This window comes from Oncorhynchus gorbuscha, linkage group LG25, assembly GCF_021184085.1.
Source record: "Oncorhynchus gorbuscha isolate QuinsamMale2020 ecotype Even-year linkage group LG25, OgorEven_v1.0, whole genome shotgun sequence".
Taxonomy (NCBI): Eukaryota; Metazoa; Chordata; class Actinopteri; order Salmoniformes; family Salmonidae; genus Oncorhynchus; species Oncorhynchus gorbuscha.
Window position 1 is genome coordinate 7,319,343 of NC_060197.1, and position 23,125 is coordinate 7,342,467.

Genomic DNA, 23,125 nt, shown 5'->3' on the forward strand with positions numbered 1-23,125 from the left:
GGACAGGACGGTCTTCCTCTTTCACTCTCCCAAGATCCAGGCTCGCCTGAAAGGTGAGAGTGTGAGGTGCACCATACCTGGCTGGCACTCGGTGAGTGTGAGTTTCTCACCCTAATGAGGAAAAGCACACATTCAAAAATATTTGCCTTTGGCTCATCAATCTTAACCTTGTAACGTACAAGCCTTTTATCCTGAAAGATGTAGGAACTGAACAGGTCAAAAACCTGCACCTAATGGATCCAACCTTTCATTTGGCATTCAAGTCATTGTTGAAGCCAGGAAATAAATGCTAAAAGCCACAATACTACAGGCTGCAAAGGTGTGGCTCTCTGAAAGTGATGGTCTTGGCTGTCACTAGCACTTTGTCTTGTAATTCAAACTCAAGTCCACAATAAAGAGCAGCTGTAGCTCTTCTCCATTCTAGGTTGACCACCTGCTTTTAAGAGGTAAAGGTCTCAGGTCTCAGACCATTTCAAATTATTCTGTATTTAAATCCCGAGACATTCCACTTATGAAATGTTACGTTTCGTATGGTATGTATTCATTTGTGGTTGTCCATCATCCATTCAGTAAGATAAAGTATGTTCCAAACTCTAATTTGTTCGATATGATGCGATTTTGCAAGTCATATTATACTGTATGTTACGAATTCCAATTAGCTAGGTGGCTAACGCTAATGTTAGGTGGTCATCTAATCATCTATTATTTCACTACCTGCATGGTAATAATCTATTGTTTCATTAACTAGCTGAATGTTTGTGTTATACAGCATCAAAATGATCTGAGGTCCAATCAAATGGGCAGAGGCAACCAATTTATTCAATTACATGTTCATAAATGTTTTCGTATCAATATACAGTTCATCAAGTGGAATGCCTTTAATTAAATTATTTCCAAATAGACCACAATGGCTGATTGTGAAATAATTTGGTTGAAATGAATGCACACACTTTCCTTTTGTTGTAGTACTGTACACTAAAAATCAGCAATGTCCTGGCATGCTATTATACTGACTTATAGAAAGATAGCAAAACAGTTGCTCAGTACATCACACAATATCATCATTAAGCGCACCAGCTATTGTCTGTGGGGCTCTCTTAAATAACAATGTTCAGCGAGCACTGAAAAATAAACAAGAAAACTACAATTGAAACATGGTAAAACAAAATACATATTTCATTTAAGACATTGCCAATGTGACCTGGTTATGTATACATACAGTGCTTGAGATATAAACTCGGCCAAAAAGAAACGTCCTTTTTTCAGGACCCTGTCTTTCAAAGATAATTCGTAAAAATCCAAATAACTTCACAGATCTTCATTGTAAACGGTTTAAACACAGCTTCCCATGCTTGTCAAATTAACCATAAACAATCAATGAACATGCACCTGTGGAACGGTCGTTAAGACACGAACAGCTTACAGACTGTAGGCAATTAAGGTTAATTAAGGTTACGGAATTAAGGAAAACTTAAAGACACTGAAGAGGCCTTTCTACTGACTCTGAAAAACACCATAGAAAAGATGCCCAGGGTCCCAGCTCATCTGTGTGAACATGCCTTAGCTGTGCCTCAGCTGCATGCCTCAGCTGCGTGAACGTGCCTTGCATTCTGCAAGGAGGCATGAGGACTGCAGATGTGGCCAGGGCAATAAATTGCAATATCCGTACTGTGAGACGACTAAGAAAGCGCTACAGGGAGACAGACCGGACAGCTGATCGGCCTTGTAGTGGCAGACCACGTGTAACCATGTTCATACAAATATTCACACATGTTAAGTTTGCTGAAAATAAATGTAGTTGACAGTGAGAGGACATTTCCTTTTTGCTGAGTTTATTACCCCAACTATTTCATATACAGGTCACACCTTAAACCAATTAGTTAATCATAACAAAAGTGTAAAATGTACATTAAATGATGTACTGTTCAAAATGAAATATATTCAATTTCTGAACATGTTACAAATATAAAAACAGTTTTAAAATGACTTTCTCTAACTGGAGTATGTGAAAAGCATCAGCACCAGTTTCCTTAAAAAGAAGCTTACAGAGAACAAAAAAAGCTACCTTCCTTCATTTGGCCCAGGTTTTATTGAAGAAAGCTGAACATTGTAGCAAATTATATTTTTGTCAAGGTAAGAGAAGTTAATCAAAATAGATGGAACTGCTTTTTTGAAGAATTAAGAGCTTTTTAAAAATGACATTTGTGTGAGGAATAAAAAAACAGACGATGCATTGTGGGTCAGAGAGAAGTCACTTTGGATGCTGAAAGATACATTTGAATAACAAGTGGTGAGGATCACTGGTCAGAATATTCCTGTTTTGTAGACACTGGGAAACTTTGTATATGACAATGGCGTATGAAGAATATCAAACCATCTAAGCTTGGCATTTCAGGTCAGGAAAATAACATTCCTTTACATTGACCACTTGAGGGCCCTGTTTTTGAGCTAACAGTTGTCAGCTCGACAGCCCTTTCACTGACTTACAAGTGATTGTCATTTTATTCAGTAACACCTAGAGTTTTATGAATCTTCATAATAAACTAGTAATGAAACAATATCAATAATACTATGGTCAACACCACAAATGATTGAGTCAAAGTCAAAACTCCATAAACATGGTAAACTCTGAGTAATCTCAAGATCAGTTTGTGCACACTAGTGCTTTACATTTTTCCACTATCACCATCAGCTCCTTGCATGGGAAATGCTTTGTGCTGCTAAGAGCCTTAAACATCGCATCCATGGCACGGGCAACTCCTTGGGCTTGCCATGCGTATTTCAATGCAAACACGTGGGCCGGGGCTTAACCTACGTATATTTTGGGTCAGACATCCGTGTTGTCAAAGCCAAAACTTCAATTCCAGTAGAAAACTTGCAGGGAATTAGCCTACTCAAAGAGCTTTAAACCACTGGCAAAATTACAGTAAATGTGGCTCGACCTAACCTGGCTTTACCGAGAGTGGAAAACAGGAAAATCTGGGCATTGATCTGGGTTCTAAGCCGAGGGATCCCACCTCACAGAATCTCTCAGCCATTTTAAACTAATGCAAGTGACCTGTGCTACTTTACAAGCTTATGACAAGGGAATGTGGCCACATTCTAGATGCAATAAGCCCACTTGTGACTACGGCAATACTAGAGAAGACCAACATTTGCTGATACACAGCTCATTTAACTCTACCCAAAGACCCACCGAAGACTCTGTGTTCCAAAGACCTCTGCAGCTAGACAGAGTCCAAGCGCTAAACATACCGTTGGACTAGGAAATATATTCTATAGTGCAGCACATACAGTGTGGCAAAAAAGTATTTAGTCAGCCACCAATTGTGACAGTTCTCCCACTTAAAAATATGAGAGAGGCCCGTAATTTTCATCATAGGTACACTTCAACTATGACAGACAAAATGAGAAAAAAAATCCAGAAAATAACACTGTAGGATTTTTAATGAATTGATTTGCAAATTATGGTGGAAAATAAGTATTTGGTCAATAACAAAAGTTTCTCAATACTTTGTTATATACCCTTTGTTGGCAATGACAGAGGTCAAAAGTTTTCTGTAAGTCTTCACAAGGTTTTCACACACTGTTGCTGGTATTTTGGCCCATTCCTCCATGCAGATCTCCTCTAGAGCAGTGATGTTTTGGGGCTGTTGCTGGGCATCACGGACTTTCAACTCCCTCCAAAGATTTTCTATGGGGTTGAGATCTGGAGACTGGCTAGGCCACTCCAGGACCTTAAAATGCTTCTTACGAAGCCACTCCTTCGTTGCCCGGGCGGTGTGTTTGGGATCATTGTCATGCTGAAAGACCCAGCCACGTTTCATCTTCAATGCCCTTGTTGATGGAAGGAAGTTTTCACTCAAAATCTCACGATACATGGCCCCATTCATTCTTTCCTTTACACGGATCAGTTGTCCTGGTCCCTTTGCAGAAAAACAGCCCCAAAGCATGATGTTTCAACCCCCATGCTTCACAGTATGTATTGTGTTCTTTGGATGCAACTCAGCATTCTTTGTCCTCCAAACACGACGAGTTGAGTTTTTACCAAAAAGTTATATTTTGGTTTCATCTGACCTTCTCCCAATCTTATTCTGGATCATCCAAATGTTCTCTAGCAAACTTCAGACGGGCCTGGACATGTACTGGCTTAAGCAGGGGGACACGTCTGGCACTGCAAGATTTGAGTCCCTGGCGGTGTAGTGTGTTACTGATGGTAGGCTTTGTTACTTTGGTCCCAACTCTCTGCAGGTCATTCACTAGGTCCCCCCCGTGTGGTTCTGGGATTTTTGCTCACCTTTCTTGTGATCCTTTTGACCCCACGGGGTGAGATCTTGCGTGGAGCCCCAGATCGAGGGAGATTATCAGTCTTGTATGTCTTCCATTTCCTAATAATTGCTCCCGCAGTTGATTTCTTCAAACCAAGCTGCTTACCTATTGCAGATTGTCTTCCCAGCCTGGTGCAGGTCTACAATTTTGTTTGGTCTTTGGCCATAGTAGAGTTTGGAGTGTGACTGTTTGAGGTTGTGGACAGGTGTCTTTTATACTGATAACAAGTTCAAACAGGTGCCATTAATACAGGTAACGAGTGGTGGACAGAGGAGCCTCTTAAAGAAGTTACAGGTCTGTGAGAGCCAGAAGTCTTGCTTGTTTGTAGGTGACCAAATACTTATTTTCCACCATAATTTGCAAATAAATTCATTAAAAATCCTACAAATGTGATTTTCTGGATGTTTTTTTTCTCATTTTGTCTGTCATAGTTGAAGTGTACCTATGATGAAAATTACATGCCTCTCATCTTTTTAAGTGGGAGAACTTGCACAATTGGTGGCTGACTAAATACTTTTTTGCCTTACTGTATATAACAAATTGATGACCCACTACATCTACAAAACAGGATACACTCCAACCATGACCCCCATTTAATGTTATAAATATGTGTCTTATGTTTGACCTCTGATGATATTAACCCTGATGTGACCTATGCATGTGACCTATGCATCCCCCCTCCCCTCAACCCCCTCCCAGCCCCAAGCCCTCTGTCCCTGGGGCCTTCATGTGATGGGGGACAGGCCCTGCTGGGGCTCCAGACTGTCCCTGTCTGCGTCTGCAGTGTGCTCCAGCCGGGGTCTGATGACGATGTGGACTGATCTCTCCCTAGGTACCTCCTGCTTGGTGCTCTTGGTCTTGCCCATCTGGCCCTCGGCCGAAGCCCCGATCGGACGCAAGCGCTCGGCGGACGCCAGCTTCACAGAGTTCTCTCTCTTGGGCCTGTCTGTGGCGTTGGAGAACGGGCTGTAGAATGCCTTGTCAACTGCGTCAGAGAGGGGGAAGTAAGATGCCTGTTACTTCATGTCAATCATAGAGATGTGGAGAAAATGTAGTCTTTGTGTCAATTTGCCACTCTCAAAGTCTAAAAAATGCCTAGTGCAGATGTTTTTTGTTTTGTTACATGTAAACACATACATATGAGGGCATGGTAGTAGTATGGTAGATGACTGCTCATCTTACCTATCTTGTTGATGAGGGCTGGGTTGTGGGGAATGTGCTGCTCTATCTTGTTGTTCTCCACGTTGCTCAGGCTCTCGCTGGGCCTTCTCACGGTGCGGGTCTTGGGCCGAAACTTGTTGGAGCGGGCCTCCTGGATCCACTCATGTTGCATGGCCTCGTCGGGCGTCATGCGCTTCTTAGGGTCCCACCTGACAGAGAGAAGAGAGCAGAGAGTCAGTCAGAGGGAGAATCTCAATTGAATACACCTCGCGTGCTCTCTCGGAGGTCCCTCCCCTCTGACCTTCTTCCTCCATTGGGTTTTGAGATGGAGGCGAGGAGAGAGAAGAGAGGAAGTGAGGAGTATTCAAATTAGATTCTCCCGGAGAGAACCAAAGGTAAAACCCCACACTAGGCTTCCTTGTAGATTTCCATCTCAATGAGCCTCACTTGGATGAGTAAAAGGTAAATAAACTTAAGTCAATAATAATGCGAAAGAGGGCTCGCTTCACATGACTCCTTAGTAAATATTTGAGATTGGGTAATTCTATGGCTGTGTTATTGACAGGTGTACAGTGTACACAGTACATACGTGAGACAGCGTTTGATGAAGTCCAGAAAGACAGGATCGTTGGTCTTCAGGACACTGGCCAGATCCTTGGAGTTGGGCCGTCTCTTTCTCCCCCTGCTGTTGGTGATGTTCCTGGGGTTGCCCTTGGAATCTGCACAATCACAACCAGTGATTAATCAACAAGAAGATATCTTACTAAGAATTATAAACCGGGTAGTTTGGGTCCTGGATGCTGAAGGGCTGAAACAGCATTTCAGCCATGTGTATATCATACTATATACCATGGTTGTGATGTAAACATACTTGTTTACTGTTCTATTCATGTTGGTAACCAGTTTATAATTGCAATAAGGCACATCGGGGGTTTGTGGTATATGGTCAATATACCACAGCTAAGGGCTGAATTCAGGCACTCCCTTTCACGTTGTGCATAAGAACAACCCTCAGCTGTTTTATATGGCCAATATACCACACTCCCTCAGGCTTATTGCTTAAACACCCTCTGATACTAAAATTATACAAATCCCTATGTCAGAAATATACACACTTAACTGTGATCCTATTGGTACATGAGTAGAAGTGAAAGGTCTCAGTTAAACAAAATTTCAATCGAACAGTCAAAGAGAAAACCATGTGACTGTACTAGATTAAAAACGCTTACCAAAAAAATGCCTTTTCCTGGTTGCTGTCGACAAGAAATCATTTGGAGGCATTCCCAGCACCTGAGAACCAATCAGGTGAACACACACAGTGATTAATATATCAACGTTGCTAGCCAAACCACAAGGTTGAAAGAGCCATTAACAAAGAGAACATGATATTGTATGTACTAGGTAGGTACCTCCATGATGCAGGCAATCTGCTCCACCTCACTCTCCCCAGGAAAGAGGGGGAAGCCAGTGTAGAGCTCAGCCAGGATGCAGCCAAAGCTCCACATGTCGATGGCCATGCTGTAGGGATGGCCCAGGAGCACCTCTGGGGAACGGTAGAAGCGGCTCTGGATGTAGGTGTAAACTGTGGAGGTGAGCCAGGTATTAGGTATGCTATAATGTGATACTATAATGAGGTTGTGCCCCCTGTTTGCCTACTTGCTCTAACCCCACATTAGGAAATCTACAAGCTAAGACACTCACCTCTCTGCTGCTCGTAGCAGCTGGAGCCAAAGTCAATGACCTTGATGTTGCCCTGGCCTTTGTGTGACAGAAGGATGTTTTCCTGGAAAATAAATACCCAAGTATGAGCATATCCTCTCCATCTCCTGTGGCACCATTATACTGAGCCAACAATGAATGTGTGCAAATATGCTTCACTTTTCATGAAGTAATGTGTCAAGATTGTTAGGGGTTAAAGGTCATGGCTAGGGGTCATACCGGTTTCAGGTCACAGTGGATGATCTTCTCTTTGTGCAGCATCTGCAGGCACTTGAGGAGGGAGTAGGCAAAGCGGCGAACCAGGATCTGGCTGAAGCCCTGGAAGTTGTTCTTCTTGATGAGTTCGTATAGGTTCACTCTGCACGATCAAAGATAAGCAAACATCCTTTAGATTTAAATGCCCAAATAATCTTCATACTACATGCTTACCTCCTGTGGATGAAATATAGCAGACGTATTCTCTCCTGAACTAAATAAACAAATAACAAAAAGGTATTATTGTATTTCTGAATATGAGCTTATATTTGGCCCTACAGTGTCTGTGTCCGTCAAGCCTACCCCAGGAGCTCGAAGGAGATGCAGAGATGGTTCCGGAAGTAGAAGTGCTCCTTCATGTGAATGACGTTGTGTTTGTTGTCTCTGTCCTTCCTTCTCAACGCATCCAGGATCTTCAACTCCACCATGGCCTGGTGGTGGAACCTGCAGCCAAACAGAACAGAAGCAGTGTTATAAGGTGTTATTAGTGAAATGTTGGTATTTGACAACCCAGCTGTACTACGATATGCTAGCTAGCTAGTGGCGTTAGTCACCTTTTCTTGTTGCGAATGACCTTGATGGCGACAAGTTCATTGGTCTTGTGATCCAGGCACTTCAGGACCTGTCCGAAGGATCCTTTCCCGATCACCTCCAGCACCTCAAACCGGAAGCCTATGTGGTCATGCGTGACCTGCAGAGAAAAGGGCATAACTTACTTTAAAGCAATACTGCAAAAGGTTTACTCTATATGGCACTAAAACTGGTTCTGAAATTCACAGTTTCTTTACTGCCATCTTTGTGCCCATTTTCATGTTACCTTCAGATAGCCTCCGCTCTCATCGTCGTAGCCAGAGTTATGGGGCAGGCTGGGGGAACCCTTCATCTTCTTGGCATCCAGGCCCAGGTACCAGACCTCAGAGTAGTCCATGACCTCCTCCTGCTCATGCTCCGTCAGACGATCTTTGAACGCCTTCAGGACCTCTGTATAGGAGGGAAAGGAAATTCCTGTCAGCAAATCCCAGTTTGCATTTGTTTCTTCCTGATTAAATAAGATCAAGGGACAGAAAACTCTTTCTCCTTTAGAATTGCCAATACTAAATTCGCCAACAACAGCACCTTCCACCAACGCTTCCCTACTCTCCAACTCCAGACCTAGTCCTACCCTTAGCCCACACACACCTGCAGGAGACATGGGCAGATAGTGTCCCTCAATATTCCTCTCCTGCTCCTGATTGCTCTTCCTGTTGATGGACTCTGGCAGACTCTCCACTGTGGAGCTCCGTAATCTCTCATCCTGTCAATTGTAAAACATACAGGAAATTAACTAGTCGCAGAGGTTGTGCATGGTAACAATTTAACACTTATCATTTCTCAGCAGAATGTTTCATTGCTTCGATATACTAGGCTCTAAGTACATAATACCAAGAGATTAGACTAATAGTAACAAGGACTCACCTGGAAGCTTTCCTGGTGCCTAGTACCTGAAAGCTGCCTATCACAGGTGTTCTGCAGGCCCTTGCTGGTGATGTTGGGCAGGATGCTTTCAGACAGGTGATGGTACTTGACATTGTTTACAACCGAGGGCTTAGTATCCAGCTTGGGCAGGGTGCCTTTGCCCGAGCCACAGTTCTACAGCCAGAACAAGAGAGTGAGGGAGGCAGAGAGAGAAGGACCCATATTTAGAGGGTCATCAAGGTTAAATCTAGAGAGATAATACAGGTGTCGTTACATAACGAGGTTTGAGGCAATGGGTGTTTGTAGTTTTCATACCGATTCAGTAATGAGGCAAGTAGCCTGTGGTGCCCAGAAAGGGCATAGAGGTACGTGCCAGGGCGAGAGTGAAGCAGGGTCTAAAGCCTTGGAGGTCTGCTTTTCGACAGAAGCTTTCACTGCTGCCCGACTCAGAGTCTCTCTCTCCATTTATTTTTCCTTCACTCTCTCTTTGTTTATAGGCTGCTACTCTTTCTCGGTACTCTATGCAACACATCCTCTCAAAAGCTGCCCAAAAGGCTAGGTTATACCAGGGCACCACCTCTGACTGAAGGATAAAGCTGTGCTGCAGTTACAGTAGTATGGCTCTCGTGGCCTTATTGATTTGAACTGAAACAGTGCTGCCAAATCGAGAGGGGAATTTCTATTAATAGATTGCACTGTTTAATATCCAGGGCTTTACTGCAGTGTCTGCAAGATTAATTATTCATAAAGAGCTATATATAGCAACATGGTACCGAAGACAGTTACCTCTGCACCCGGCCGGCACGTTCACACTATAATTTAGGCCATTGAATAATTTTGGGATAAGGCAAATTACTTTTAAAACTCAGGATCCAATCAGCAGGGACTAACTGGTGATAACTACCCTGCACCGTCTTTTCAGAGGTGCGGGCTGGGCTGTTCCGTGCTCACACTAGTCATAGTACTCCCCCACATGAACAGATCATGACACATCAATCGTATTCCCCGCACACCCACATACAAGAACAGAACACTGAAGGATCAGGGAGTAGGTTTACCTGCTGCTGCTGGTAGGCCCGGCTGGACCCAAGGCGTGTGCATTCAGGCTGGAGTTTGTGTTGCTGGGAGTAGGCATCGGGCTTCTCCGTCTGTGGGGATTGGATGAGAAAAGGATGTCATATAATATGCGCTAGCTGAAGATGAACACACTCGTGCACACACCTACACATAGGCACAAACTATTTTGCTTGGCCCCAGCACTCACACGTGCGCACACACACACCGACTGCATATGGAAAATCTATGAAGGCCAACGTCCTAATTAAATTGCAATGTATTTTTAGAACTAGCGATGATTCTCAAATATGATTCATATGCAGCTGTAGTCAATCCTGCATAAATGCAGGGGGGGGGGTATTCCACTATGGCTAGAGTAGACACAGTAAGCCCATTTTTTAATACTGCAATATAAAAATGTGCAGTGGCCCAAATATATTGTGAATCCAGTGCTGACACCAGCTAGGTGTCAGCCGTGACAAATGGATCATATTAACCCAGTAGACCCCAGGAAGCCAATGATCCATTCCTGAGCACACTGAGCTGTAGATCATGGGGATTGAAGTGGGTTAGTCCATCTGAAGGTTAGCGGAACCATGAAACCATGGGAGTAATTGTGTCAATGCATTGACATCTGATTCTGAAAACAGTTGGAAAGTGTTCAGACCTAATTACGGTCTGTCTGTCCAGTACAGTCTGTACAGTACACTTAAAGTTAGCATGAAAGTGCAGAGGTTCCAAATACAGTACTGTGAACAAAAACAAATGCAAAAAAGACCATGTTGAATTTGTATCCAATGAGCCACATAAAACAAAGCAATATCATTCTTTATACCTCACCTTGATATGAATTTCTGGAAACATTTCGTTATAACCCGGGTGAATTCCAATTATCATCGAGAATCACTCCTAGTTGGTCCACGTGAGCGCACAGCTTGAAAACATTCCCAGGCTAAATGTTATTCCCGAGTAAAGGCAGAAACCAATATTCTGCTTCGCATCAAAACGATGTTGGAGCTCGGTGGTAACTGCAGAGTAGTGCTGCTGAATAGTAATGAACGGACTGTAGATGCAGAAAAAAGCTTTGTCAGCCGAAGATTATGGAGAGTGTGCAAGCTGTTGTTAGACTGACGCGCATATCGTCGGAGAGCCACCTGTTAGGGTATTCTAGGGTCACAGTTTATTCCACATCGATAAGCGACACCTTGGACTCCCGGTATAGATTGTTTGTCAATTCATTCAACTGTCCAACTTCACACAGACTCCTCGGGTACCGCATACATAACTTTCCAAGCATGAGAATCAACATTGCGCGTAAAACCGTTATGTAGGTAGTAGCCTATAGAACCATGTACAGTATTTGCCAAGTCCCCCAGCAAAACGAAATCCATCGACCGTTTGTGACCAAGCTCAAACAACAACAAATCCCTCTCTCTAGCTCGTGTGTGACACCATTTTTTCTTAAATCCCCAAATCCTTGGATTGAGTCTTCGCGGTTTTTATCTCGCAGTGTAGACCTACTACAGAGAATGAGATGCACCTACACAGGATCAATGCTCACGTGTCAGAATCACTGTCCGGGAACTGAAACTCAGAGCAACACTGCTGAATAGCAACCACACATCTGAAGCTAATGATTACTACATCACTTTAATCTCCCACGAAGGTACCATCCAAATAACCACATTTAACATGGAATATTGAATGATATCACGACAGCTTTACAGTAGTAAAGATCTTTAGGTTGTAAAAATGCAATTGTCAAAAACCAGTCCTAAATCAAATGTTTAATCATTGGATCAGTTTATAATCACACACACACACACCTTACTACACTTGTGAGGACTTTTGGGGGGGACCAACAATTGATTGCCATTCAAAATGCTGTTTTCCCTAACCCTTAACCTAAAACAGCATTTTCATAAGTGAGGACCGGGATGTCCTCACTTCTCAAAATTGTAGTTGGTTTACCATTCTTGTGAGTACTTCTGGTACAGGTATTGTAAAAAACGAGAATAAAATAAAAATAAAAATCACGCACACCTTATAATTGAAAGTGAATTACACATCAAGGCAAACCATGTGCTAGCTCATCCAGAGTGGAGAATCCTTTGAGATGTGTGGGAGAAGCATCTACACTTTCACATGATTCATCCTACATTCCCCAAGCGTGAAGTGGGTGGTACAGTATGTTCTACTGAAGCCTACATCGGCATGGTCAGTCATCTCGGGGTAGGCACGACTAGATAACAGTGGTTATTTCATAACATGTTTTTTATTAGTGCTAACAGAAAATAGCTGTTTTCTTTCAATTGCTACCCAGTGTATTTCTCTCACCTTTGACATACCATCCATATATGTTTTTCTTTGCCATTACACCAGCTGCAGTCTCCATGATTTCCAGCTTCAGTCCATGATATTAAAGAAGCCTATAGTCACAACCAGTCCTCACTAGTAAGCCTCCAGCCTTAATCTGTTAATGGCTATAGGCTAAGCCCAGGATTTTTCTATGAAGACTGACTTCTTAATGCAGTGTACAGTGGGGCAAAAAAGTATTTAGTCAGCCACCAATTGTGCAAGTTCTCCCACTTAAAAAGATGAGGCCTGTCATTTTTATCATAGGTACACTTCAACTAAGACAGACAAAATGAGAAAACAAAATCCGGAAAATCACATTGTAGGATTTTTAATTAATTTATTTGCAAATTATGGTATTTGGTCAATAACAAAAGTTTATCTCAATACTTTGTTATATACCCTTTGTTGGCAATGACAGAGGTCAAACGTTTTCTGTAAGTCTTCACAATGTTTTCACACACTGTTGCTGGTATTTTGGCCCATTCCTCCATGCAGATCTCCTCTAGAGCAGTGATGTTTTGGGGCTGTTGCTGGGCAACACGGACTTTCAACTCTCTCCAAAGATTTTCTATGGGGTTGAGATCTGGAGACTGGCTAGGCCACTCTAGGACCTTGAAATGCTTCTTACGAAGCCACTCCTTCGTTGACCAGGCGGTGTGTTTGGGATCATTGTCATGCTGAAAGACCCAGCCACGTTTCATCTTCAACGCCCTTGCTGATGGAAGGAGGTTTTCACTCAAAGTCTCACGATATATGGCCCCATTCATTCTTTCCTTTACACGGATCAGTCGTCCTGGTCCCTTTGCAGACAAACAGCCCCAAAGCATGATGTTTCCACCCCATGCTTCACAGTCGGTATGGTGTTCTTTGGATGCAACTCAGCATTCTTTGTCCTCCAAACACAACGAGTTGAGTTTTTACCAAAAGGTTATATTTTGGTTTCATCTGACCATATGACCTTCTCCCAATCTTCTTCTGGATCATTCAAATGCTCTCTAGCAAACTTCAGACGGGCCTGGACATGTACTGGCTTAAGCAGGGGGACACGTCTGGCACTGCAAGATTTGAGTCCCTGGCGGCGTAGTGTGTTACTGATGGTAGGCTTTGTTACTTTGGTCCCAGCTCTCTGCAGGTCATTCACTAGGTCCCCCCCGTGTGGTTCTGGGATTTTTGCTCACCGTTCTTGTGATCATTTTGACCCCACGGGGTGAGATCTTGCGTGGAGCCCCAGATCGAGGGAGATTGTCAGTGGTCTTGTAAGTCTTCCATTTCCTAATAATTGCTCCCACAGTTGATTTCTTCAAACCAAGCTGCTTACCTATTGCAGATTCAGTCTTCCCAGCCTGGTGCTGGTCTACAATTTTGTTTCTGGTGTCTTTTGACAGCTCCTTGGTCTTGGCCATAGTGGAGTTTGGAGTGTGACTGTTTGAGGTTGTGAACAGGTGTCTTTTATACTGATAACAAGTTCACCAGGTGCCATTAATACAGGTAACGAGTGGAGGACAGAGGAGCCTCTTAAAGAAGAAGTTACAGGTCTGTGAGAGCCAGAAATCTTGCTTGTTTGTAGGTGACCAAATACTTATTTTCCACCATAATTTGCAAATAAATTCATTAAAAATCCTACAATGTGATTTTCCAGATTTTTTTTCTCATTTTGTTTGTCATAGTTGAAGTGTACCTATGATGAAAATTACAGGCCTCTCTCATCTTTTTAAGTGGGAGAACTTGCACAATTGGTGGCTGACTAAAAACGTTTTTGCCCCACTGTAGCAGTTATACCCAACAGTGTGGTTGAGGTAATTGGGCAAAGGTTCATTGTCCACAGTGCATAAAATACCATTGATTATTTGACAATATTTTTGGGCTTATAATAACTAACTGGAAACAATTGTGCAAAAGTAAAGGATAGCCCTTTTTATTTTCTAGTGGAAACAAAAGGTGTGTTTCTCCTGCAGCATGATGGAGTGCACCAGTAGACCTGTGTTGTTGTCGGTGGGTGTTTATTCTCTAACTTTAGTAGTAGGAGGCATCCAAGGCTAGAGAGTAAGGAGGGACCACCCACTGGTCTAATCCAGATCAGGCTAAATCCCATTAGTAGCCTGCCCTGGACTGACTGCCACAGAGACACAGAGAGGAAAACCAGTCTGGAAGGAGCAGATTTAGGAGCATAAGCACTGTGGTGGACATCAATAGCTACACAACCCTGAGAGCACACAATGCAGTGTTAACTATAGCAATAGAACTAAAACACAGTGGCCAAGCCTACATCTCTATTGTTAAAACCTCCACACACACACAAAACAAATGCACTTCATGCAGTTTGAATTTCTATGATCAAGTCCAAGCTAAATCCGACAATAACCAATAGCATTCAATAACAACCATCTCTTCACTGCTGATGCAGAGAATGTCATAGCAGGCATTAGTAAATCAGCCCTGTTTGGAGTCTTACCATGTCACCATCCTCGTGTCCCAGAAAAGGCCAGGGACAGACAGGCTTGGCCTGTGTAGCTGGCCTTTCCCAAGGACCCATATTAGAACACAGATTGTATCCACTTCAATCTACGTACAGAGACAGCTAGACACAATATTATCTTGAGTAGACTAATCAGGCACTGCTGGCTTTACCCTAAACAATGCTGTCGGTCTGTCTGTCAGGGGTCAGAACCGGTCTAACCTTGCCGGTCAGAGTGAACTCTATCCTTTTGACTGAGCAGTGGTGGTGACACAACTGTCCCAGACAGACAACTCCGGCAGGCAGTGGCTGAGGAATGTGAAGTGAATGATAAGAGTGGGCTACCTTCAAAGTTTATTCCACTGGGAATTTGTGGGTTATTTGACTTAGCTACAAGGGGTCAGAGAACGCACATACTTCCTTTTCTTTGTGCTGTAACATAGAGATTTAACTCCACAACATAAAATGAGGGGGGTACTTTAAAGAATAAAATATTGCCTTCATGATTTGAAGATCATACTTCATTTCCAATTTCCAACTAAATAGTTTGATGAAAATGCCTCCAACAAGACCAGGAAAACACCAGACACTCACCACAGACAAATCAACAGAAATGTCCATCGCCATGCATTAAAAGACTGCTCAGTGGACTGTCTATATAGCATGCATAACATGTTGTAGAGCACCCACACCTTTGGCTTATCACTCCCCCCTAAACCCTGAACACAGTGTAAGCGACCTGTCTGCATTGTCTACTACTCTGAGCCATCTGTCGGCACATCCGCCATGTGGTGGGGTGGGGTGAGCTGCACTGTCTGTTCCCCCGTTCGCTGTCCATGGTGCTGGAGATGAGACAGGCAGTTGGGCTCCATGTCAGCCAGGTAAGCAAAGACAGGTTTCGGTCACCTCCTACACTCCTTGCCGAGGGCAATGGACTAGTGCTCTAACAAGCCATTTTTGGCTGCCACCGTTAGCAACCACATATGGTAACAATGTACAGCCATGAGCAATTTACAGGAAACAAAATATATAATGTGATGTTTCTTTTGAGTCCAATAGGGACCAATGAAAGAAAGCTTTTATCAAGCTAGATTCATAATACAATGTCAAAATGACATCTCTTTGCCTTTTTTGTATTTCTTCTAGGCATTGCATTGCTGATGTAGCCGCAATGCTCGTGTCTTTTTCTTCGCTTTCATCATCAGCCCTGGTTGAGTTCTGACAGTACATGTTCCAGAGTTTGAGGTAGATCGTGCCGCAGCCAGCAGCCCTAAATAGACATTTGATCAGAGGAGCAGTCTGTATAACGACATCTCTAGTAGCACAGAGATGTTTCCTGAGTGCATGGCATGTAGAGGGAATTCATCATCGCTCACTATCTCATATTCCTGCCTTTGGTTTCAGGCTTCCTCTCATTGGTATTCTACAGGCAATGAATTAGCACCACTGGATCAGGGAGTCTCCCACTCTCCTTTTCTTGTTAATTTTATGTGGTGGATTTTTTTCCATTCCACATTTTATATCCTGTCCTCCAGTGGTCCAGCTATTTTTTTTAAATCCCAAATCCCAGGTGGCCTACTGCAGATCCCATTCAGAGGACATGGACTATTGTTTAATTTATTTGGGACTGCAGCATTGTACATAGAATTCAGCCTGTGCAGAGACAGAGACTGTGCTACTCAGATATCAATCAATGTGCTTTTTTAATTGCCAGAGGATTGAGATGTAACTGGGGGTAGCGCTTCAGATTGATGGTAAACTTACTTTCTTCCTGTGGTAGGCCTGGTTGGATCCAAGGCTGGAGTTTTGTTAGGCAACTCTGACTGTTGGATTGTGGGTGATCTCAGGTGGTCCAGATATGATCTAAGAGTGTCTGCTAAATGTCTATATTGTGAATGTCAAGAGAAATACAGTACCTTTTTCAACAACGGGAGATGTTGGTTCCTGTTTTCGATAAGTCTCTTCAACTTCTTTTTCATTTCTTTCCTATTGAAAACAGAAAGGTCAACAACTTGAGAGGTTTATAGAGTTTTTGGAGATTTTTGACATACATGTTTTTTTGTGTTTAAATAGTGGAATTATCTTTTTTGAGGGATAGTTTTTTAAATCCTATTTGTCTGTCTATTATCCCTTTAGATGTTTTCATAGTAGATTTGAGTAAATAACACAGCAATAGAATTTTAAAAAATCGAAATGCACTAGAAAATTAGGCAAATTCACGATAAAAAAGGATTGATAACCAAAATCAGAAATGGAAGTCATACAACTAATTCACACTTACTTTCGCTCATTGGATGGATTTTCTTCGCTCATGTCCGGTGGTTTACTGCTGCAAGGTAACGGAGTAAACTAAATATTGAACTGTCAAACGCAATGGTCAAACTGACTATGCATACATACGCGTCATGTCATTGTGATTTCATTATGTCGTAATGGAGATACATTCGGACTGACGACGGCGCGCTGTTGACTGATAAGCGCTAAAAGTGAAATCAACACGTAAAACAACGCATTATGTAACGCAAAGGAATAATGATAATCTATGGTGATTTACTTTCCATTTCTGGTTTTGGGAGCAATGAGAATGATCATTCACTCAAAAAGTAGCTGTCCACAATGTTCCACAACACACGGAGATGCTGAACAAACTCATTAGACCTATACAGGCTCTACTGGAAACATGCTCACTACATAAAAGGTTATAGTTTATATTGAATCTTTAATGTTTTATATTTACACATTGTACAAAGCTAAAATCCACAAAATTTTAAACACAAATAGAACACATACATAGCCTATTCTACTGGATTTTCATAAAATCAAGGTAAAACCTTATATAAAAGGGGCGTTCTGTAGTTGCTACATCCATTATTTTACTTTTAAAATTAATGATATTAGCCCATTGAGTCTTGAAGAATATAACTTATAAATGGCTCATGAGGTTGGTTCAATGGTCATACCCCATCAGACCCCAAAATATAAACTGTTTTAATCCCAATGTTCGTTCATACATTAAATGGAAACAAACACGACTCACTGGGCACAGCCTTCAGTTCAACTTCTCATTTTGATTTACATTTAGTTTAGTTGTTGACTAACGTGAATGTAACATGAAATTAACAAAAAATGTCATGTCGTTTTAGGTTAAAATTTGGGCGAAAAAAATGAAATACCCTTACCTTGACTTTTTGAAAATCCAATTATCTATGTTGATTCAACTTCATCACATATTTTTTTTGGTTGAAATGGCTGAAAATAAAGTTGATCCAACCAGTTTTTGCACTTTGCGTATATAGCCTCAAAACATGGTTAAAACTAGTTTTGATATCATGAATGGTCAGTCCTTGCATCCACAGCTCTATCTATGAATTTCAGAGTGGTTACATTTCTCCAGCCTCATCCCTCAGCTTTTTACCCACTTTAACAATGTTAATTTTGCATTTTAAGATTATTGTATCCAGCAGAGTGTGCCATTGCACCATTTCTTTACACGTTTGAGTGAAAACTAAACAGACAGAAGACAAAACCTCTCTGAAATAATAAAAGACACAAAGGGTTTGAAATCTGAAGGCTTTGCTGTAGGCCTAATAACAGAAAAAGTTGGGAACTAACCTTTGTTAAGTCAAATGGTCCAAAAGATGAGCTGTTATAAAAGGAGAGCATGTATGACACCAGACTAAAACTAATTAACAGTACAATTTGAATGCCTCTTATTTAAAATAGACAGATCTAGAGGATTACAAAAGGAATCTTGAAAGTCAACTGTCAATTACGCAGAGAGGCACAGAGCTCCTCTCTGATAGATAGGTGGGGTCAGTGACTAGCAACACTGGGGTGTAGGGATTTGACCCGCATCATGCGAGACAGTCCAAGTCTTAGACCCTGCCCTGGAGACTTCACTGGGGCACTCTGTGATGAGCCGGGACTTCGTCCAATGTGACCTGATGACAAGTTGTATAAGAAAAATAATGGTTGAACTGGGTCTTAAAATGCCTGAATACAAGACACAACCTTGTTTCCAAACATGCAGTCCTACACCTGTTTATGAGATTACGATGACCTCCTTGACCTTTCAGTCAGTCTTACCTGGAGGATTCCACTTGGGTATTCTGCCCCCTGCTGGACTGCCAGAGACTGCAGGTCTGGAGACAGGAGAAGCGGCAGGGGATCTCTTGGGCACGGAAACAGGCTTGGCAGTTGGACTTCTACCTAAGGTGGGAGTTTTTAGACTGGGAGACCCTGTGAGGCACAGAAGGACAATTTGATTGAAACTCGGCAGGCTGGGAGCATAAAGAGATTGAGTTATTAGAATGGCAGTTCACAGTTCATAAAGCTATTAAGTACCTGTCAAATGTGGTTTGGTTTTTGATGGTTTTGATGGCTGCTTTTCTTCCTTTGAGGCCACCTGAGATTTAGCTTTTGGTTGCTCCTTCTTGGCTGTCTTCACGTTTGTGTTTTTTTTCTTTTTCTCTGGTTTCTTTACTGTGAACTCATCATCATCATCATCATCTTTCAGCTGGATCACTGAAATCAGCATCACTCTCTGAATCTGAATAGAAAGGAATATTCAGTATACAGTACACAACAAATGTGTGTCATGAAATACACCTGGAATGTAGAAAAACAAAGAGCATACGCCATTTTGTTGATATGACAACCTGGTGTCCCTTTGGGATTATAGTCCTCATCGCCATCCTTCAGCATGCTCCTTTGCTGCTCTGTAGCCTTGGAGGCTGCCTTCCTCTGTCTGGAGGGGGCGCAAGGGGATCCCCGATCATTTGTGATCTGGTCAAGGCCTAAGGGAGGAGATTATCTAATCACAAAGGGATCACTAGTGTCTGTGAGATGCAAAAGCATGGGATCCAATAATATTACATAGATTTGTCAGTGGTGGGCATGTGTAGCATCACCACCCATGCATTTTAGATATCAAAAATAAATACCCAAATGGTTGATGTCCACACTGCAGTTGGAAAGGCGTAATGATGGATCCAAATTTTCACCATCTCTTTGTGGTTGATTCTTGACACATCTTCCTAAAAATAAATAGAATAAACTAAATTACAAATAATTGTTGACAGTGAATGAGACATGCGAGTTCTCTTCTCCACTGTATGTAATGTGCACATTGTGATAAATCTACCAATGAGCCAAACCACTCCAAATTGCTGTTTTACTGTTTGTTGAACAGCAATGTTTCAAACACCAACTGTAAAGAATCAACAGTCCAATGCAAACCTGTATTATAAGAACATTGTTTCTCATTTATCTTGGTGGTTTTAAGCAACGACAAAGTAAGAGCTGCTTCCAAATCTCTGTCATACAGCTTCTCATCCAATGTTTTCCTGAAAAACACAGGTACAATTCTGATACATTAAAAAGCCTTCTCAAAGAGACATGTGACAAAAGTGTGACAGAGTTGACATGTAACACGTGATATGTGCAGGTGAATTCTGGTCATCCTGAGCTGCACTGCTGAAGTTTCACAGACAATATTGATCAACATAGAGCAGATTGATCACAAGGTTACATTCAGAGTGACTGTCACTCTGTCTCACCATGACACATCAAAACACCATTACTGCCACTGGCCTCAGAGACCTTGCCAATGATTCACCACACATTGTGTCTTTTTGTGATTTGATGCATGGCAGATCACAAGCAACGCGTCTGGCTAAAAGACTCATTTGAGTTTGAGCACTGATTTATGGAGTTCTCTGGGCCAGTGGTCAGCCTGATGTCATTACATACACCATCTAGACACACTGTCCCGAATACTGCCTGCAACTGGGTATTTGTTATTGTTTATCTGTCACTATGCAGAATAAGGTGACAGGGCACTGACAGAGGGCAACAAGGACATTCAGTGTGTTTGTGTTCTGCATGCATGCTTTGTTTACATAGCCGCGGACACACACTACAAAACTGTTAAGAATGTTTCATAACTTTTGTCTCCACAACATATTTATTGAGAAACAAAGAAACAACAATAAATTATATTGAATATATGGTGTTGTTTAGTAAACCCTTTAAGGGTTGTTTCTGCTTGTTTATGATTCAACGTCCTACCTATCCTTGTGGCCTAAGGGCTGTGAGCCAGTCTCTTGACTGGAGGTCTTGCTTGAAGATTTCTTGCTTTTTGCCTGTGCTGGTTCTTTCACACTCTCCTTGGCTTTTTTGCTGGGTGGTGTTTTCACAGAGGCAAAATCATCATCTGTTGCAAATTATTAGAAACAGTGGAACACATGATTACATACAAACCATAAAAGGAGAAGGGAATTGCAACACCAACTGGCTATTTACACCATAAATGAATGGAATACATTGGATTTGACATACCATCACCCAAGTCCTGGAAATCTGAATAATTTACAAGCTTGGTCTTCCTGTCAAAAAAATGAACAATAAATCAATAAAAACCACTTGCGCGCGCGCACACACCTTATAAGTGACAAGATTTGGCAAAATCAAATAGCCTCTCTAGACAGACGGGTTGCCACCCACAATGTAGCAATGTAGGTTTGGGGTTTCCGAGACTACAGATCAAGCAAAGCAATACACTTCTCTAGTCTGTGCTGTCAGCTCGTACTACTGGCTAACGCTACTGTAATAGCTAGCGAGGCTTAGCTAATAAAGAAGGTAAGCTTTGGTTACAAACCTCGATGGTCGCTCCATATCAGTTTCCTTTTCTTTAGCGATGGTTAAAATTATATTATTGCTCAAATGTTTTACTGATCGTATCGTAAAAGTAGCCATAAAACATACTATGCAGATTTTCAACAGTGGTCATTGGTCCACGAAAACAAACTTTCAATCATCCCGCCCGAAAATGTGATTACAAATCTGACGATTCAGATTCGATGACTCGTCGTTTGGTCTTCCCTTGTGTGAGACGGAGACATTTCAAAATCGTTGCGTCCTCTCTCTTCGTCTCCTTCTCAAAACCGAATGGAGAAGAATGTCAGAGGGGCGGGACCTCTGGCTTTCTCATCCAATGTGTTATGAGAAGGAGACGAGGACAGAGGACGCAACGAGAAACAATGGAGATCTTCCCAAAGATATTTATAACCAACCCTCCTTGTTCCATCTGTGTGAGCTGGTGAGAAGAGGCGAATCTGCTGAGAAGAACTTTGACGAATCTATAACCACATCATTAAAGATGAATCAACAATCATTAATCAATGAACAATTCGAGACGTCTTGTGTGGTACAAATATTTTTGGTGCTTTGTAAAAAATGTAATTGTAAATTATGTCATTGAACTTGTAGCTGTAGCAAGTGTTATGTGTGGCCTCTGTTTCAGGGCTAAAAATCGCCAAAATTAGATTAGCTAAATTAGTTTTTTGTTGTGTAAATTAACGATATCAATTTAATCAGAGCTGTACAGGTTTAGCTACATAAATATACATTTTATAATAGCAATAGTTTAAGTACTTAAGTAAAAATACTTTAAAGTACTACTTAAGTCATTTTTGGGGGTATCTTTACTTTTACTGGTAAATCCACTATAATTGAGAATTTTAATAAGCATTTTTCTATGGCTGGCCATGCTTCCCACCTGGCTACTCCTACCCTGGTCAACAGCACTGCACCCCCCACAGCAACTCGCCCAAGCACTCCCCATTTCTCCTTCTCCCAAATCCAGTCAGCTGATGTTCTGAAAGAGCTGCAAATTTTGGACTCCTACAAATCAGCCGGGCTAGACAATCTGGACCCTTTCTTTCTAAAATTATCTGCCGAAATTGTTGCCACCCTTACTAGCCTGTTCAACCTCTCTTTCGTGTCGTCTGAGATTCCCAAAGATAGGAAAGCAGCTGCGGTCATCCCCCTCTTCAAAGGGGGGGAACATTCTTGACCCAAACTGCTACAGACCTATATCTATTCTACCATGCCTTTCTAAGGTCTTCGAAAGCCAAGTCAACAAACAGATTACCAACCATTTTGAATCTCACCATACCTTCTCTGCTATGCAATCTGGTTTCAGAGCTGGTCATGGGTGCACCTCAGCCACTTCAATTGCTCTTAAATAAAAGTAAAACTAAATGCATGCTCTTCAACCGATCACTGCCTGCACCTGCCCGCCTGTCCAACATCACTACACTGGACGGCTCTGACTTAGAACACGTGGACAACTACAAATACCTAGGTGTCTGGTTAGACTGTACACTCTCCTTCCAGACCCACATCAAACATCTCCAATCCAAAGTTAAATCTAGAATTGGCTTCCTATTTCGCAACAAAGCATCCTTCACTAATGCTGCCAAACATACCCTTGTAAAACTGACCATCCTACCAATCCTCGACTTCGGCAATGTCATTTACAAAATAGCCTCCAAT

General features: G+C 42.1%; 2 protein-coding genes across 3 annotated transcripts; both read right to left on the minus strand.

The window, feature by feature from the left end:
* Positions 1-4,809: 4,809 nt before the first annotated feature.
* On the minus strand, positions 4,810-12,377 carry LOC124014413 (dual specificity tyrosine-phosphorylation-regulated kinase 4-like). 2 transcript variants are annotated; one of them, XM_046329340.1, is made up of 14 exons: positions 12,313-12,377; positions 9,978-10,067; positions 8,920-9,093; positions 8,644-8,758; positions 8,282-8,445; positions 8,019-8,155; positions 7,768-7,908; positions 7,429-7,567; positions 7,192-7,273; positions 6,900-7,072; positions 6,720-6,780; positions 6,080-6,209; positions 5,512-5,699; positions 4,810-5,314 (listed from the first exon to the last, which is right to left on the minus strand). In XM_046329340.1, the coding sequence occupies exons 1-14, from the start codon at positions 12,328-12,330 to the stop codon at positions 5,055-5,057; spliced, it is 1,872 nt and encodes a 623-aa protein (XP_046185296.1). In that variant the 5' UTR covers positions 12,331-12,377; the 3' UTR covers positions 4,810-5,054. The 2 variants fall into 2 exon arrangements, with proteins under 2 accessions (XP_046185296.1, XP_046185295.1); XM_046329339.1 differs by lacking the exon at positions 12,313-12,377 and adding an exon at positions 10,816-11,547.
* Positions 12,378-17,487: 5,110 nt separating this feature from the next.
* Positions 17,488-21,839, minus strand: LOC124014175 (RAD51-associated protein 1-like). Its single transcript, XM_046328931.1, is given in 10 exon segments — positions 17,488-18,729; positions 18,875-19,027; positions 19,133-19,295; positions 19,297-19,337; positions 19,447-19,584; positions 19,732-19,824; positions 20,027-20,133; positions 20,858-21,002; positions 21,128-21,174; positions 21,447-21,839. Coding segments are annotated over 10 exon segments (1,113 nt in total). The 5' UTR covers positions 21,545-21,839; the 3' UTR covers positions 17,488-18,601.
* Between the last annotated feature and the right edge of the window lie 1,286 nt (positions 21,840-23,125).